General features: G+C 44.3%; 1 protein-coding gene across 1 annotated transcript; it reads left to right on the forward strand.

Moving 5' to 3' along the window:
• The first annotated feature begins 6253 nt into the window (after positions 1-6253).
• Positions 6254-19317, forward strand: Fcmr (Fc mu receptor). Its single transcript, XM_055604776.1, has 8 exons — positions 6254-6386; positions 12623-12955; positions 13610-13738; positions 14495-14687; positions 15758-15909; positions 16174-16332; positions 16444-16502; positions 18809-19317. The coding sequence occupies exons 1-8, from the start codon at positions 6287-6289 to the stop codon at positions 18983-18985; spliced, it is 1302 nt and encodes a 433-aa protein (XP_055460751.1). The 5' UTR covers positions 6254-6286; the 3' UTR covers positions 18986-19317.
• The last annotated feature ends 98 nt before the right edge of the window (positions 19318-19415 follow it).

Here is a 19415-nt window from a genome sequence, read left to right on the forward strand (position 1 = left end):
TGTTATCATACCGCTACTCTCCTCCTGTTTCCACCCTCATGCTGTGCGCAGCATCACTGAAGGGCTCTTAATACGACAGAAGTTTACATTGTATCAATAACCAGAAGCCCAGTCCTAGGCCTATCACATGACCTGCCCCAACCCCTGCACTCAGAGGCCAAGAAATGTCACGAAAGCCACAGGCAATGTCATATTATTCCTGACTTGTTAATAGGTGATAGCAAGTACACCACACAAAGCTCACCCACTCCCCCAGGGGTCCTTACTGGAAGGGAGCTAGGTCAAGGTGGATGAGAGCTTTGTTAGGATGGCACCCAGCCCTGTACAGTGACAGACAACTGTGAGGTTGATGGTGACAAACAAATCTGCAAGGACCATCAACCATTCCGAGAGTTACTTAAATATCTGATAACAAGAACACCTTCCCTGTGTTTTCAAATTATCTTTGAAAGGCTGTTACATAATAGTTCAACTGTGCATTAACAAGGTCTACATAGCAGTTTTGAGACATTTGGTATAGCAGTTGATTTTACTTCATAAACTGAGAATTCTTAGACAAGAGCTGTCAGAGACGAGGAATGAAAACGATCAGAATGTGCTGCAAAGAGAATGCCCAGCAGCGACACACAAGCGTGGGTATGCCTTACACACCCCATCACAGAAAGCCTGCACAGCAGAGATGAAGCTGCAGCGTGCAGGCAGAGAAGACTCCCTTACAGCCCATTTCAGGGCAGAAGACATACTGGTCTCATTTGTCTGAAGCCATCATCCCACCTCCAAAGACTGCAGTAAAAACTACAGAGTGGGTAGGAGGAAAAGTGTCCATCCCAGTCAGCAAGAGCCAGGCTACTATTTTATGCTAGTGCATGTTAATTTGAATTTCTAATACTTGCTTCGGTACTGTAGTTACCTAGTTGCTTTAGTTGCTTAGTTTTTCTCTTCTGTCTCATCTAAATAGGCTTTTATTGGCTGTCTTTTCTTTTCTGAACCTATTTTAGAACATTTTCTTCATTATTTCTTATTACTCTAAAACACACTTACCCTCTTTTCAAACTTTGTATTTTTTCCTTTTCCATTTCTTTTACTTCTTAATTATTTATTTCCTCCCCCTCTTATTTCTTAATTGTTAATTTGCTTAGCTTTAAAACCTATTAACTATGTTTTTCCAAGTCAGTACCCTAGTGCTGCTGTCTTTGAACCCTCCTGAGAACACAGGGAGGGGCCAAGTGCCCACTGTGGCAAGTTCACACCAGGAGTGCCGCCAAGCCTTTGTGCCTGTTGCTGTATCCAGCATCTCCTCTAAGTAGTTCGGGAAACAGAAACACAAGCAAAAACAGATCACCAGAGGAACTTGAAAAACAAACAAACAAATGAACAAAAAGTATTGGAAAAGTAAAAACAAACAAAAAAACAGGGACCACAGTCATCTGAAAGAAGTGCAACACACACACACACACAGAAAACAAAACAAAACAAACAAACAAACAAAAAAAAAAACAGCCACAGGATCACAGTTCCCCAAAACCAGAAACCAAAGGCAATGATAGATGAAATGCTGGAAAAAGTGTTTCACAGTCCTACATTTTTTAATTTATATGTGTGTGTGTGTGTGTGTGTGTGTGTGTGTGTGTGTGTGTGTGTGCTGTGTCTTCACTTATACATTCGAAGAAGGAATAAGAGGGTTGTGAGCCACCATGTGGTTGCTGTGAACTGAACCCAGAAACTCTGGAAGAGCAGCCAGTACTCTTAACCACTGAGCCATCTCCCCAGCCCCAAATCTACTTTTTAAAGAATTGATAACTATGTAAAAGACTCAAATAAGCAGAAGAATGAAGTGAGGAAATCAACACAGGACCTACACACTCTCTCACACACATATACACTTAATATTTTTTTAAATCCCCCAAAAGAAAATATTCAAATTAATAACACACTAAAAGAAAAACTTATTGACAAAATCAAAGGAAAGAATGAATTTTATGAAATGAATAGTTGAGAAAAGGAGAGCTAGGAAAGAATCCATCATATCTAACACTGTCAGGAAAACTCTAAAAGTAACAGGAGACAATGAACAATATTCTAATCAACAGAAGAAGAGCTAACAAAGCCGTAGGCACTAACAAACATCTCCCAAAAAACAACCTTTGACACAATAGCCTCAATGATCCATTTAAAGAATCAGACTATCTGAATTAAAAAGCAAAATGCAAGTATCTGTTGTCTCCAAAAACACATACTCATTGGCAAAGAACCTGAGATCAAACGATCAGAATGCACTTGTCAATCAAATGAAAGCTATAAACAAGCTTCCTCAGCTATTTTGATATCTAATAACGTTGGCCTCAAACCAAAACTATCAGTGAAGAGATAAAGACAGCCATAGGTGGTGTCTGTGTGTGGGTATGTGCAGGTGCCATGTCCAAAAAGGGTTATCAAAGCCTCCAAAACTGAACTCAGATGGCCCTGATATAATAACAGACAGTACTTCAGTACACTATTCTCATGTTTAGCAATATCATCCAAATTAGAAACTAACAGAGAAATTTCATAGTTAAAGTACACTATAGATGAACTATATTCAGCATGTATCTCTAGAAAATTCCATCCAACAGTGAGAGTGGCTTGGTGGCCTCTTTATGGTGTTGGAGGTTGAACCCCATGACTTTGTACATTTAGAAGACTCACTCTACTGCAGAGGCATACCCTCCGCCTGTCAGATTCAGCGCCGAGTGTTTCGGTCTCTCCAGTCATTCCTGCTTTCAGTGCTCAGACTCTAACTCTTTTTAAAGATTGATTTGTTATTATTTTATGTGCATGTGTACTTTGCCTGCATACATGTATGTGCTCACAAAAGTCAGAAGAGGCTGTTAGACCGCCTAGAACTGGAGTTACAGACAGTTGTGAGCCACCATGTAGGTATTGGGACCCAAACATGGGTCGTCTGCAAGAGCAGTAACTATCTTAATCACTGAGCCATTGTCCCAAGCCCCAAATTCTTTCCTTTTTTTCTTTCTGATTGCAGAATGTATCCACAGCTTTAATGAGCACCTATACAGATTTCTTTGGGGCAACACATTTTAATTAGCAGAGAAGAAAAAAATCATTTCAGTGGTATTTTGTAGTCAACTACATTTTTATTTTGCTCTCCACAAAATTTATTTTATTAAAAATTACAATTTATTCATCTGTGTGTGGGTAAGTGAGCATGAGTGCAGGCGCCCATGGAATTCAGAAAGGGGCATCAAATCCCCTGCAGCCGGAGTTACAGATGAGCGTCTTGACGTGGTGCTATCTGAGAGCGGAAAGCATTTTTTAATTGAAAATGATTTTCTCATACAATAAATTCTGATCACAGTTTCTCCTCCTCCATCTCCTCCAGACCCTCCCCACCTTCCCACCCAATCCAACTCCATGCCTTCTTTACCTCTCTTTAAAAAAAACAAACAGGCAAATTTAAACACAAAAGGAAAAGCATGACACATCCAGGCACATGCACACAGACAGACAGAAAGACCAAACACAAACATGCACAAAACTACAAAATCTGAAACCATAATGTACAAGCAAAATACCACTACGTGCTTTTTTTCCCTATGTCAAAAGTAATGTGAGCCAAAACAAAAGACAAAAAAAAAAAAAAAAAAACCTCTAAAAACACCACTGGGTTCATTTTATGTTCGTCATCTACTGTTGGTTTACCCAGTTAGACACTATTGGAAAACAAAACAAAAACAAAACTAATTTTTTTCCTTTGCAAGTGTTTGTCAGCTGGAGATGGTGTCTTAGGGAGTTTGTGTGCATTTTCCCCTCTCAGCACCGGACCCCATGTGGCTTAAACCTGCGCAGGCCCTGTGCATGCTGTAGTTTGTATCTGAGTCAGCCCTGCTGTGTCTGGAAGACACTGTTTCTTTGGAGTCATCCATCACCTCTGACTCTTACTGTCTTTCTACCTCCTCTTCTGCATAGCTCCCTGAGCCCTGAGGGGAGGGTTTGATGGAGACGTCCCATTTAGGTCTGACTGAGTGTTCTCTGCACATTGGCTAGTTGTGGGTCTCTGCATTAGTCAATGTTAACTGCAGGAAGAAGCTTCTCTGATGACGGCTGAGTGAAATCTATACAAATAGCACAATGAAATGAGGAGTCGTTTTATTTGAAAGTTCCTTTACTTGGTTTTCCCCACAGTCCATGGCCTATCTAGTCTTAGGTGTTGGCGGCCAGAGCAGTGTCAGGTAGAGGCTCCATCTCATGAGTACCCTTTAATTCCAGTCAGATACAGGTTGCTTACACCACATTACTTGTGCCACTATAGCATCAGTGTGTCATGTAGGCAGGCCACCATTGCAGATCAAAGGGTCTGTGGATGGCCAACCTCTAAGTAGCCCCCACAGACACTAATTCTTGCTTTTATCCTCATATGACTGGCAGGCTCAAACACACAGCCAATTCCTGAACTTCATAATTATGCAGAAATTACATACACATAGACATAATAATTACATATACATAATACTAGCCACATCATGTGTCAGAGAACACAGATCACATGCCTACCCACTACACAGCACCTACTTATATATGACATGCTGCACATTTGCACAGGATAGTGATCTTGCACATTCACAATACGCTGACATCCACACTCTCTCACACCCACCATCACACCTAGCATATTCACTCATAGCCTTCCTCTTCCTTCCCTCTCTCCTTTCCTTCCTCTCACCCACCCCAGGACTCTAAGGTAATCCCGGTCATCTAGCCAAGAAAATGGAGAGCCCAGCTAGCTGTCTGAAAGGTGTAGGCCACTGCAAAGAGCTCTCTAGTAGGGAAGAGTGGACACTGATCCTAGCTGAAACTGCTCTCAGTAGGCCACTCGAAGCAGAAGCCTGAGACTGCCCTCTGACCTCCTGGCTTATTTGTTTCCTGAAAGACATCACATGCCTTGAGCTAGTAGAGAGAGAAGGGGAGGGCAGGGCAGAGCAGGGCAGGCAGCCCAAACCCACACATTTCCTCTTTCCTCTTCCTCTGCACCTGCTCTGAGCTCACATTCAACCTCCATGGCTGAGGAAATTGTTGTGTTTTGGAGAGCATGTGACAAATGTGGTGTGTGGGCGTGAGTGGGGAGTACTGTGCAGGCAGCCAGCCACCCATGATCCTAAAATAGTGTGGGCACAAGTGGCTGAGAAGCCTAGGCTAGGGGTCCTGGGACCTGCTGTCAGCCAATGAAACCCCCCTGAAGGAAAACCTGGGAATCCTCCGATAAGTTACAGCTTCGTACATCTAAAAGTCCGTAAAGCTATAAAGCCCACGTTAAAGGGCTTTTATAGCATTTCCACATCAGTGATTTGTGCTGTGCATCAGGCAAGTGACCAGTTCTAAGTTACCAGTGAGAACACAGCCTCGGGGAAGCTTGCCCAAGGCTAACTAACAAGTGGGAATCTTGGTCAACCCCTCAGGCATTCTGTCATGAGCTCTCAAGGCCTTAGCTGCTCTCTTCTCCATCAACCGCCCTCATCCTTGCCACTGGGTGTCCTGAAGAAAGGTTCTATCTGACTGCTGACACTCCAGGCAGCAGTTACTATGTGACTTGTCACATCTGACTCTTAGCATTGTCCTTCTGCTTACTGGAGAGTGACTTGTGTCTCTGGCAGAGGGAAGCCCCCTTTGGAGACTGCTGTGCAAGAAGGAAGACTAAACGATAACAACTGCACTGGGCAAACTGTGGCTAAGATCTCAGAAATGCTGTCCTGCATGGTGGGTGCCAGAGGTCATGAGACCTCATCTCCATTTGTTTTTAGATAAATAAAGTTCAGAGAAAAATAGCGAATTGTTCAAAATCCTTGGTCAATATCACTACAAATAGTAGGTGTTCACAAGTATTCATCAGAGGCATTAGCTGGTGACTTTCAAAGCCAAGCTTTGGTCCACAAAGCCTTTGTTGTTGGAAGAGAATTGGTGATGAGGTTTGTTGTCCTGAAGATGGAGAAACAACAAATGACTCTAGCTCTGAAGCAATCGATTCATATAAATCCTGGCAGGTTCCCCTGAGAAGAAGGGCCAAAGCCTGACAGCTGCTCTAGCCTTTAGTCTCTTAGAGGCCCCTTGAACTCTAGTCACTCATTTTTATGCAGCACATGTTTTCTCAACTCCTGATTTCTGCTGTGGTTTGCTGGTGTTTTTCTTTTTAGACAAAGGCTACTTAGCAAACAAGACAGACTATCATTTCCTCATTTTGAGCCCATTGGAGGCCAGAACCTCTTTCAAGCACACAACTGTAGAAGGTTCCCAGATGATTGGTGTGCCTCCAACTCACTCCAGAGGCTCTTGGATGGGATCTGGCCACAAAGGAACCATGGACCTTTGGCTTTGGTTACTTTACTTCCTGCCAGGTGAGTATAAGGGGGAAAGAGTGCAGACGAGGCTTGAATGCACCAAGGGTAATCAATTGCCAGTCATCTCTACCTCTAATGCTTCTGGAGAGGTTCAGTTGCAGCCACGGCACAGAGAAGAAGGGTAGCCATCGTCCTTACCACTCATGCAGCATTCTTCCAGACTTCCATCCAGGACAGTTGTTAGATTTTTAGGGATTAAAGGTGTAACATATGTTAAATATTCACTTATTTATATAGGATCTGAGGTTTGTTCTTTTTGTATCTATTTTCTCCTTCTTTAGCTTTTTCTTTTTCCTCTCTTGAATTAGCAACTTTCAACTTCAAATGAAGACTTCCTAATTGCTTCCCTGAACTTCTTATCTCAACTTACAGCCACCTCCCTGGCACCCCACTTGAATGACCACCGCGATCTGGAACATGATGCACCCAGGGCCTTGCCTAATGTACTCTACTGGTTGCCATATGAACCAACCAGCTATTCCATTTGTCCTAAGTGTCTCTAACATTATAATGCCATTCAATGGCACCCACTGTCTACCAACTTAAATGCATCCTTCTCCTTTATACTCTAAGCTTATGGTGCTCCCCCATACCTTGTTCTAGCAAAACAGGACTCTTATTTGAAGAAAAGCTTCAGATTCCTGCTACATGCCCTCTGTCAGGCTGTCCCAGCTATGGCACTATCCCAGTCTACCTTTAGCTGGTTCTTCAAAGTCCATTGCAAACCTATTTGCCTCTTAGTCATTCCTGAGCTCCTTCTGAATTCCAGTCATAATCCCATCATATTTTAGCCCAGTGCTTATCTTATTTAGTTTATCAATAATATCTCCTTTGGGATAATTAAGCTTTATTGGGGACTTGAATGGATTGAGAAATGCTGGGGTATTAGTCAGACTTGGAAAAAACTGAGGGGAAAAGACCCATCTTGGCTGTGGATTGTACTATCCTATGGGCCAAGATCAGTGACAGAATAAAAAGAGAAAAAAGAGAGAGCCTGCAGAGCACTGGAATTCACCTTCCTCTGTTTGTTGATCCCCCCCACCACCATCCCACCCAAGATAAAATCAGGCAGATTTATGCTTCTGCTACCACAGCTTCCATACCATGATGATCTATACCAGTTCTCAGGGCTCCTAATGCTACAACTCTTCAGTACAGTTCCTCATGTTGTGATGACCCCCAACCATAAAATTATTTTCATTGCTACTTCATAACTGTAAGTTTGCTACTGATAAGAAAATGTAAAAATATGTGTTTTCTGCTGGCCTTAGGCGACCCCTGTGAAAGGGTCATTTGACTCCTAACAGGTCGCAATCAATAAGTTGAGAACTCTATACCCTCAAACTATGACCAAATCCTCACTACAGTTTCTTTTTGTCAGGTATTTTGTGGCAACAATGTGAAAAGTAACTAATATAGGAAATTGATACCAAGAAGTAGGGTTACTGCTGTGAGAAATCTGACCTTGTAGTTTATAGGCCTTCAGAACTAATTTCAGGAGGAATTCTGAAACAGGTGGATGATCTGGAGAATGTCTAGAATGCTATAAGTAGAAGTTAATCTAGCCATTCTGGTGAGAGTACAAAAGAACAGAATGGTAGAAAGGAAGGAAGGAAGGAAGGAAGGAAGGAAGGAAGGAAGGAAGGAAGGGTGAGAAGGTGGGAAAGAGGGAGGAAGGGAGGAAGGGATGGAGGAAGAAAGAAAGAAAAAGAAAAGTGGACAACAAGGACTACTCACAGGAGAACAAGGAATCTTTCAGAAATTGGATCAGGAGTCATTCGTTTATGTTATACAGAATCTGTGTGCCTCCATAAGTTGAGTGATCCTGAATTCAAATGGACTAAGTTGTTTGAGAGAAGAAATATAAATGTGGCATAACAGTTGTACCATGGCATGGTTACTGCTTACTATGCTTGTCCAGATTTACAGTGAGAAAGAACAGAAGTGTGTGGAAAATGTGCTGCTGGGCAAAGAAAGGAGCATGAACTCAGTTAAAGTTGCAAATAGAGCAGACAAAATTGGTCCAGAAAAAGCAGCTAGAATTCTTTAAGAGACTGGTGCAATTAAAAAGTGTCTTAGTTAGCGTTTTTATTGCTGCAATGAAACACCATGACCAAAAAGCAAATTGGGGAAGAAAGAGTTTATTTGGCTTACACTTCCACATGACTGTTCATCATCAAAGAAAATCAAGACAGGAACTCAAGCATAGGGACCTGGAAGCAGGAGCTGATGCAAAGGCCATGGAGACTTGTTGCTCACTGGCTTGCTTTTCATGGCATGCTCAGCCTGCTTTCTTATAGAACCAACGACCACCAGTCCAAGAATCGCATCGCGCAGAATGGGCTGGGCCCTGTCCCACCAATCACTGATTAAGACAATGCTCGACAGCTTGCCTACAACCCAATTGTAAGAGGCATACTTTGAACTGAGGGTACCTCTCAGACGGCTTTAGCTGGGTTAAGTTGACAACTAGCCAGCACAAGGAGAAACCTCAGATTTTGCAATGGGACAATAGGAAAGATACATTGAGCACAGTATTCCACCTCTCAAACTAGAGAGTGAAGCAATGCAAACTCATCTGACAAACTTTCACTTGAAGAGAGAGAACTCAAGTAAATAGAATCTTCAGGGCATGATGCTAGAATAACGCCACTTTGGGAAGTGTTTTCCCCGTTTTATCCTTAAAGAGATAGAGATCCTGTTCTAGCTGTGGTCCAGGGCCACACTACATCTTGAGCTTATCCTAGAACTTGGCACTGTCCACCTGCAGTTGCGTTTGCAGATGTGCAATATATGAGAGTGAAGTGGTCATGAAGGCCAGCATCATGTTTCCAAACAGGCTGTGAGGCAAAGTGTGGCAGGGCTGGATTTTCTATACAAAGATCCTGAAAGGGCACCTGTGTAGATGTAGGTGTGAAGGTGAAGCAGTGAGGACTTTAAGATGTTGGAGGTTCCAGGAACGTGGGAGATCCACATCACTGAGGAAAACTGTAGGTACCAAGTGGAGCCTGCCCAGAGAGGGATCACAGGTGCCATAAGCAATGGAGAAGGAATATATGGGCTTATCATGATATGAATATACAAAATATTTCATCAATAGTTTACTATTAATCTTGGTTTTGTTTGTTTGTTTGTTTTTTAAACAGGGTCTCCTATATCCCAGGCTGGGCTTTAATGAGCTATGTAGATGAAGATGGCCTTGAATTCCTGGTCCTTTTGCAGAGGATCTCAAGAGCTGGAATTAAAGGCATGGTCCACCATGCTTAGTTACATAGGACTGGGGTACAAACTCAGGTTTCTGTGTGTGCTAGGCTAGCACTGTAGCAACTGAGCCATAATCCTAACCCTTCATAATAACCTTGAATAACTAGTCTGTATGCTTTTTCTTGGGGAGGCTTTATTTGTTACCACTGCCTTTGGATCAACAACTATTGGGGTAGGCTTGGCCCTGGCTCTCAGTACAACTATAGACCACATTGAATGGAGCCCTTGGGAAGTTCCAAGGCAGTACTGTTAAAGTTATTTTTATAAAACTGTGTTTGTTTCTCAGTTTCTCTCTTAAACAGCATCACACAAATAATTGAGACTCTTTTATAAGTGTTTAATAATAAGTTTCACAACACAATAACTGGCCAATTACTACTCTATTCTTAACCGTCTAAACTAATCTGGGTTCCTTCCAGCTTACATCCCAGAGATAGTGTTCTTTGTAGCTTTCCTGCTCCAGCTCCTTCTCCTGATGTCTCTTAGACCTCTGCCGGAGGCTCAATCCTCTACTTCCTCCTCCAACTCCTCCTTCCTTGGCTGGCAGGAAGCCCAGCCCTATTCTCGCTTCTGCTCAGTGATTGGTTGTAGGCTACTTTATTGGCATATCAGGGGACAACTGGGAAGGAGTGTTTATATAACATTGAGAAAGGAGATTTTCAGAACAAGAATTGCAACCAGATATAGAAGTACAGAAATCAGCATTTGAATTACACAATAATCTTATGCCTACACAGTATTATAGGATATGGGCTTCAAGTCTTTTTACCTAGACTACTAATAAGAATACATACACATATTGTGACTCAGCACACACACACACACACACACACACGAGTGAGAGAGAGAATGGAAGTTTTATTCTTTGAATTTTTTATTATATGTATGCCACAGCATGAATGTGGAGATCAGAGTATAACTTTGGGGAGTCATTTCATAGCTTAAGGCATATCTACTTAAGGCAGGGTCTCTCATTGTTTCTCTGCTGTGTTACATAATTTAAGTTGGACTATGAATTTTCAGGCAATTCTCTTTCCTCCACCTCCTGTCTTACCATAGGAGTGAGGGGATTACAGACACTTACCTGGCATTTTACATGGGTTTCAAGAACTGAACTTGGTCTGTCAAGCTAGCAGTTTTAGCCACTGAGCCATCTCTCTGGACCTCTAGCAATTTAATCTGAGCTTTTTCTGTCTCTTCTTCCCTCTGGCATGTTAACATAGCTTCAACTTTCCAATCACATTTCCTGCTCATGTTTTTTTCCACCTCTCTATTCCTCAGTACTCCCCTCTACCAGAAATATCCTAATCTAGAAGCCCTAAACCCATTGATATTTTGATCTCTTAACTCTCATTTAGCTAAGCTCATTGGAGCTATTCAGAATGTACAGTCTGTAGATAACATTTTCCTGACATGCTCTCTCACATCCCCATCTCAATACAGCTTGTTCTTGTTATCTGAAAGACCCTTTTCATCTCCACCTTAGCCCTCCAGGCCATCCTAAACACAAACATGCACACTCTACCCCATCAACTCTTACAATGGTTTAAATGAGACTGGCTCCCATACGTTCATATGTTTGAATGCTTGGTCCTCATTTGATGGAACTGTTTGGGAAGGATTAGGAGATGTGGCCGTGTTGGAGAAGGTGTGCCACTGGAAGTGGGCTTTGAGGTTTCAAAACCCCACACCATTCATTTGCTCTCTCTTTCTGTCTTTCTGTCTGTCTCTCTCTTTCTTTTCCTCTTCCTTTTCCTTGTGGATCAAGATGTAAGCATCAGCTACTACTTCAACACCATGCCTGCCTGCCTGTTGCCATGCCCCCATCACAATGACCATGGACTCCAACCCTCTGAAACCACAAGCCCCAACTTAAATGTTCTCTTTTATAAGTTGTCTTGGTAGTGGCATTTTGTCACAGCATTGGGAAAGTAACTAAGCCAACCCTCTTATTATATGGAGGCATTTGCTGGGACCCACTTACATTGTTATCTGTGGCTTTACCCTCTCCTGCAGCTGGTTGGATTACACTACATGATCCTCCTCTTGCTTTTTGGTGTCAGGGACTTGCATCCCACAATTTCCATTCCTCCCTGATCTATTTTCCTCCCAGATACATGTATGCTCCTACACATACTGTGTAGTCATGCTCATACATCCCCTGCTTTCCTTTCCGTGAGTTCTCCACACTAGTGACCAGTATCACCTTCTCAGGTGTCCTACATGCCCATTTATTCAGGGTACATCTTTGGTATCACTCCTCTCAAAGGCCTTTCTCCTGGGACACCATTCCCTCAGTAGCCTGAATCAGGTTCTCCTGCTTGCTCCTTTCAGGGAGCCCTGAGCTAGCTTTCCCTTGGAATCTATGTCATTGTGCTGTGGTAGCTATCTGTTGGTATAATTTACTACCAACAGATAATTTACAACGTAATTTATTGTTTGAAAGAAGGGTACACACAAAAAGGATCCAATGTGCACAGGCAGATTGGGTTAATGGAACTGAAAAGAGGATTAGATAGATGATCAGGTTTGCGAAAGAAAGAAAATTCAGAAGGAAAATGTGCTATGAGAATGTGTCACCTTTCTCAACCCCATACTGAAGGCACTTGGAGGTTGTGCGTCATTGGGGTCATACTAAGCATACTATTTCTCTTTGAAGTAGGCACTGTAGTCAAGTCTAAGTCCTTACAGTCTCAGGCTTACTTATGAGGCTGAGGACATGGGATGGGCACAGAGTAAGCCCAAATGACAATAAGACATTGAAGAAACCAAGCATGACTCAGTAGGCAGAAATCATGGAAGGACTGAACCCGGATTGAGGACAGGGATATGTCTAGATCTATGGGTGAGTATGAGGGTGTTCTGCGGTAAGTCTAGGTTTGGAGAGATGCATGAGGCTGAGGATATGGCTGAAGTTGAGTTATACCTGAGAATGGCACTTGTTCTGCATCAATGTCTTCTCCCGGCAGTGTCTGGGTCCCTGAAGGTCCTCCCAGAAGTGCAGCTGGATGTAGAGTGGGGAGGATCCATTACCATCAAGTGCCCACTCCCTCAAACACCCGTGAGGATGTACCTGTGCCGGCAGATGACTGACCCTGGAACATGCACCACTGTGGTGTCCAACCATTTCGTTAAGAAGGACTATAAAGGACGTGTCACCCTAAAGCCATGCTTGGACAAGAAGCTCTTCCTAGTGGGCATGACACAGCTGACTGAAAGTGACAATGGAATCTATGCATGTGGTGTGGGCATAAACACAGACCGGGGCAAGACCCAGAAAATCACCCTGAATGTCCATAATGGTAGGTGTTTAGAGAGCATTCTCAGTTGGGAAAACAGACCAGCATCTAACTGTAATCATGCTGTGCTGTTGCCGTATCAGCCAGCCCACTAACAATGCAGATCAACCCAGCTTGACTTCACAATTGGCCAACACCCCAGCCTAAAAACTTCTAGCCACAGGGGTGAAAGGAATCATATGGATGCCGTGTGCTGCCTGTCTTACCCCAGGGCATGAAGAGAGGAAGACATTAGTCAGGGGGAAAGATTTGAGGCTAAGGAAACCAAAAGAGGGGCTGTAACTCTCCTAAGTGTTTATCTCATGAGATGTCCCGGGTAGATAAAAATGAACGAACAGCACTCAGTGATCAAGCTGTATCAAGTCCAAATTCGTTACTATATTGTCAGATTCTTCACTTCTTCTTTACCCTGACTGTTCCTCTTTTCAGTGACTTCCCAAGGCTGGTTCTGCAGCCTTGTGGTCTTATAGGGAACGCTGCTTGTGCTGGTGGGAAAGGCCAGCTTCTTCAGGGAGACCCCATTCCCAGTTCCCTTTCTGTTTGTTTCCATGGACCATATTCATCTTCTCATGGCCTTGGCTGAGTCAGCTTCTACTTGAACTTCCGTTCCTCTCTCCTCCCTGGTGATCATCAGTGTATCCCTCTTGCCTCCAATAGAATACAAACCATTCTGGGAAGATGAACCAATATCTGAGCCTCCAAGATGGTTTCCCAAATTTCTGCAACCGATTCCCAACAGGCACCAGGTGGTTGAATATGCCAGTTCTTCTGAATTCATATCCAAAGGTCAGTCATCAAGTCAAGAGTGGGAGAAGAGAGAGAAATTCTTGTTCAGCTCATAGGGTGGCTGGCAAAGCAACCCCATGCTTTGTCCTTGCCTTGAGAGAGGACCTTCATCTGACAGCTAGGACAAGAGGCCCTAGTTGAAGGAGTCACATATCACCATCAAGTGGCACCACAAGTAACAAAGTGCCCAATTCACAAACCCCAGCTCCTTTTTGAATGACTGGAAACCAAGCCTGGCCAGACATTTCCCAGCGGGAGGTCATCATGCTTCCTGCTACCAGCAGGGATCTCCTGTACCTACCTGCTGGTAGCTCATGGTTTTAACAGCTCTATTTGGCGATTAAAATATGACTATCTTGCTAGCATTTCCATTGCATCTTAACATATACCAGATGAGTTAGGTACACTAATTAAACATGGCCACACTAGGAGACCTGCTGGGGTCAAGAGAGACAGTGGAACTGGGCAGATCACAGAGGCAAGAGTGTGGCTGACAGGGTGGAATAGGAGAGGGTAGATGAGCACAAAAAGGCAGAAGACAGTATGGCTTCCTCCTGTAATGTCAAGAAAGGCTTCCAGGAGAAAGTGATATTTGAAACAAGCATGCATGAGAATTTTGTGTGTAGGTGGCATGCTATAAAGGCACCTCAGGCCACAAGAACAAAGGCAGTATGTATGGGCAAAAGGGAAGATCTGATTCTGGAGCCTGGAGAGCACAGGATATCACTAATGTAACCTTTGCCTTCTCTCTTGAAGTTACCACACAAGCTCCAAGGACTGAGGCCCTTCCAGCTCACCAGCCTTCCAGTATGGCTCCAGTGACCCGCCCGCCCAAACTTTCCAGAACATCTTTAGTGCTATCAACTACAGCTTCAAAGACCTCAGCTCAACAAGCACTTGGCCCCCTAGTGGCCAGCTACAGCCACCAAACCAGACTTCCTGGGCAAAGGTAGGAGCCTCTGAGTTTGGGCCTGTGGTACTAAGAGCCCTGATGTCTGTCATCCTGCACTCTTCTTGGCTTCCGCTCCAGAAGTCTACCCAGAAACACTCAGTTTGTGAGTGTGCTTTATACGTGCATTCATCTCATCAGCAAAGAATATGCTTGGTTCTGACCGTATAGAAAGACTTGGCTCTTTCAATCATACAGATTCGTTCAGTTCTGTTATGATGAATAACTACATGAGAAGAGTTTTTAATTAACTTAAAGTAATGAAAATTAATTACCAATTAATAAGTTTTAAACTTTATCTTTTTTCTTTTCCTTCCTAGTGCTGCTAACACAATTTAAATTCCACATACAACCATGTTGTCTATTGCTGAGCATTGTCCTAAATATCACATTTCAATGAACCACTAGGGGGCATCATTACTGGAAATGTGCAGGAAAACCCACAGATATTTTGCCTGAGCAAATACAAACTTGTGATCAGAATCCTTTGAATCCTATTAGTGAGGGAACTGAGGCAATAAATCGATATGATTTCAATGAACACAGGATTCTTGATTCCTATCTCAGAAATCCATGTAATAAACATTCCCTTAATGTCAACTATGTGCCTGCCACCAGGAGTGTCTTTAAGATGTTAAGAAGATAAAGAATGCAATGTCCAGGTCTGGTTAATGCAAGCCGACCCGTAAAAAGGTTTCTCAAGAAGAGAACAGGAGCTGTATCGGCTCCTGCTATAAACCAGATGCCTTCAATTCTTTCTACCTCCTTTGTTTTCGGTCCTAACAGTTTTGTGGCAGGTTTTATGATTCCTATTTATAAGAAAATAAGGCTCAGGTAAATTAAGACCCAAGACTACACAGCCAGTAAAATGAGAACCTGGAATTTGAACCAAAGACTCCTGACCCCATAAACAAATCTCTTTGTGGGGTGATGGAGGAAATCTGTTAACAAAGGGCCAACTCTGAGTCATCTCCAAAACCAGGTGGCCACACAAGAGGGAGTTTAAATTTAAATTTCCTTTCCTCATTTACCTTCTCTGTTTCCCTCTCTCTCTTTCTTTCCTGGTCAAGAACACCCCGCCACGGCCCACAGTATGGGAGAGAAGACCGGGGGCTTCACATCCCCATCCCAGAATTTCACATCCTGATTCCGACCTGCCTGGGCTTTCTTTTGCTGGTTCTTTTGGGACTGATGGTAAAAAGAGCCATGCAGAGGAAGAAAGGTGAGCCACGTGAGGCTCTGGGCTGTGGCTGGGAGAGCGGACGTACCCAATGAGCCCAAAGCATTCAGATTCAGCTTGGACTCCCAGGGAAACAAGGGACACGGAGCCTAGGAGGGCGTTACCCTTCCTCCTGCGCTCTACACTCTGGGCATCCATGCACAGGCCACACATTGCCATGTAGCCCTCAGTCTGGGGAAGAAGAGGCCGGTGGCCACCGCTCTTTCTTATGCCATGCCCTTCTCTCTTCCCGGTGACTTCCTGAAGCTTTCTCCAGGCGCGTGGGCCGAGTGGCGATGAGGATGCGCGGCCGGGAGGCGTCCCGCCCCGTCCCCTCACAGCGCCTGGGCGTCCCGCAGAGGCCGCGCTCGCAGAACAATGTCTATAGCGCCTGCCCGCGGCGCGCACCGGAACCCAACAGCATGGGTGAGCGCACACAGGAGTGAGGCGTGGAGACTGGCGCTAGCGGGGCACCAGGGACAGGTGGCCGCCAGGCCTGGAGAGGACGGGCCCTCACTGCTTTTTTCTGCCCCATAGGTCCTGCGGAGGCCCCACTCCTCAGCACCCCAGCCTCAGCGTGCCCTGCCCTGCCACAGGTAAGCGCCACCTTCCAGCCTGCTGCGGGCTCTCAGCTAGGCAAGCGCATTCCACAGACCAGGGTTCCCCAACCGGTTGTTCTGGTCCCTAGGTTAAAGCTTTCTGGTACGTGACTCCCCAAGATCCTTAGTTCCCTGGTCCAGGCATTTCTCTCCGGATAAAGGAATGCTTTAGTCTAGTAGAGGAAACCTGACCCCCTGCTCAGATGTAGCCCATAGGCAGCTCAGTCTTCCCTAGAAAGGGGAGAAGAGAAAGTCTCTGACATGAACTCGGTTGCCTGCTCCTTGATCACTTCTTCCTGGTGGGGCCACCTAGCCAGCCCACAGGAGAAGAGGATCCAGCCAGTACTGATGGGACCTGATTGGCTAGGGTCAGACAGTAAGGGAAGGAAGACTTCCCTTATCAGTTGCCTAGTGGAGGAGGAAGGAGGGTGAGTGGGACCAGGAGGAAATAGGGGATGGGGGGCTACAATCAAGATAAAAAGTGAATAAATTGTAAATAGTAACAGTAATAATAATAATAAAGAGTAGTTACCCCCTGCGGTGACTAGGGCATAAAAAGCAACCTAGGTTTCTAGAAAGCTAGAAGGGGTGGAAGCTACCCCAACAGTTTTACCTCAGCATGTGGGAGGCCCTTCTAGACAACTCTTAAAATGACAGGAGGTAATAGTAACGGGGCCATTAGGCTTTATCTAAAGTGACTGGGCAGAGATACAGGCATTCAACATAACAGGTGTATTCTTTTGTTTCCCCAAATCAAGGAAACATTCTCGAAGTATTCTCAACGTGTAAACCTTTCGGTTTTGTAGTCAGAAAAATATTAATAAGGACACCAAGTGTACGTATGTGTGTTAATTAATGTAAACTAACTAAATACAACAGACCCCAGGCTCAGGACAGGGAAGCCAATTTTCCTCTGAAGTCAGGGTTCAAACCAGAGGGACAGGAAGAAGTGGCCTCATCCACGAGGTCATGCAGGGACATTTTATTCCAACAACTCCAACCAACTTTCCTGCTCCGTGGTCAATACTCAGCCACCAGAGCTAAGTCCCTTCCAATTACAGGGACAATGGCTTCTTTAGGACTATCACCCTGAATTTTCATATCTCACTTCCACTTGATTCCCATTAGCTGTCAGGAAGTCATGGCTGCCTTCAAGGGAGTCTATGAATGTCATGCCCAGCTGGCAATATATTGATTTAAATGATCATGTGTTACCCAGCCCTGTAGTCACATCCAGCCCTCACAACCCTTGAACCCCCCGAAAATAAAAACAAGAGACAAAACAAAACAAAAAGTCCTCAAGGCTTGGGAAAGAATGGTCCAGCAGAGCCTGTCTGCTCTACCCGAAAGTCAGCCTTTTATTGTGGATCAGCCCTATGTTCACACAAACCCTCTTCTGGGCTGCCCTCTGCTGAAAGCTAACCCTGCCTCCCTCTGAGGCCCTCATTCTCTCTATTAGGGTAAAAATAAATAAGTAAATCTAGATAGGACACATGTGCTCATCAGTCTTCATAGTGAATATTTTTATTGCTTAAACCCAGTAAGTTGACATTCAGAGGGAGATGTGTTTTTGAAGCAAGCTTTTGCTGCTCTCTCTTTGGTTAAATATAAAGTGTAGAAGTTCTTTTTAACGGATGCTTCCTGCATTCAGAGGACGGCCCTTCTAAGTCTTGGAACTTTCGTTTAGATGACTGGCCACAGTCTGTGCCATGCTATACTCTGTGGGTATCACAGTACTTGTGCCATGTTAGAGTCTTGACATAGCCTTGTCTTCTGAGAACTAGGGAGAGTCCTGAAGAGTCTCTCAGGGGAACAGAAGGACCATAGTGCCCACGTGATCTGCGTTCTTCCTCCCTCTGCTGCCCAGCCCTTTTCAGGAATGTATTCTTTTGACATGTCATGGTTTCTCCAAGTTCTTACAGAGGTATAAGAAATGATTCACCCTACCTCCAAGTAGTTACCTGAGAAGGTGCATATTTTCTCATGAGTCATATCCTTTTATCCTCAAGGATAAAGCAGGTTGGCCTCCATCACATTCCTGCTCAACCCTGATTTCGGTCTGAACCCCCATGTAAAGCATATCCTGCCCAAACTATAACGAAGTGGCTTGCAGTTATTTGGGGTGAGACTGTACTCTGAAAAACCCCACGGCTGACCTACTTAGTGGAGTTCAGCCAAGTCTGCATCTTTGTAGTCTCAGCGACCATGTCTATGATCCTTCATTTCCTGCAGTGGAAATCCACCTGAAAAGATCCTAAAAATGACCCAGCCAGAGCTAGTGACCCTCTTTTGGTTGTTCCCAGGTACTGGAAGCTCCTTGGCCCCATACCCCATCTCTAAAGGCAAGCTGTGAATACGTGACCTTGTGCCACCAGCCTGCCGTCAATGTGGAAGATTCTGATTCAGATGATTACATCAATATTCCTGGCCTGCCTCACCTTCCCAAGGTCACCCTGGATCCCAGACCTTCATGCCAATGAATCCTGCCTGTCTGCTGATTTCCAGCACCTTTCATGTCCCATACCCCAGCTTGAATCTCACCTGACTACCTGAATGCCTTAAGAATGATAAATTACAAGCTTATTAACAACCCAATGAAGGCCCCAGCATTCATTGGAAGATCTCTGGACATGCAGAGCATTCATTTGTCATGATGTCACCTGTCCTTTCTGTACCATCCAAAACCTATGGGACCTGCAAGATGCTTCATCACTATTTATGGTTACATGGTCTTTGTGGCTTTATCCCTAGCTCATGTGGCATCGGGCTAGAATATAAACCCAGGACCTAGAATATAAACTCCAGCACCTGATCCAAAGGGCAGAATGAGCTTCTGTTTTTTTTCCTGAGTCTCATGGCAAGGCTGACTTGTTAGATATGATGGTTTACGTTGTTAGTACTAGTGATATA

This window comes from Psammomys obesus, unplaced genomic scaffold (genome assembly GCF_907164565.1).
Source record: "Psammomys obesus unplaced genomic scaffold, mPsaObe1.curated_primary_1811, whole genome shotgun sequence".
Lineage (NCBI taxonomy): Eukaryota > Metazoa > Chordata > Mammalia > Rodentia > Muridae > Psammomys > Psammomys obesus.

Excerpts from the sequence above, each read along its gene's own strand:
- Fcmr (XM_055604776.1), top strand. The coding sequence starts at position 6,287 with ATGATTGGTGTGCCTCCAACTCACTCCAGAGGCTCTTGGATGGGATCT. Across the intron at positions 12,956-13,609 it reads CACCCTGAATGTCCATAATG|AATACAAACCATTCTGGGAA; the intron begins GTAGGTGTTTAG and ends TGCCTCCAATAG. Across the intron at positions 16,333-16,443 it reads ACCGGAACCCAACAGCATGG|GTCCTGCGGAGGCCCCACTC; the intron begins GTGAGCGCACAC and ends TCTGCCCCATAG.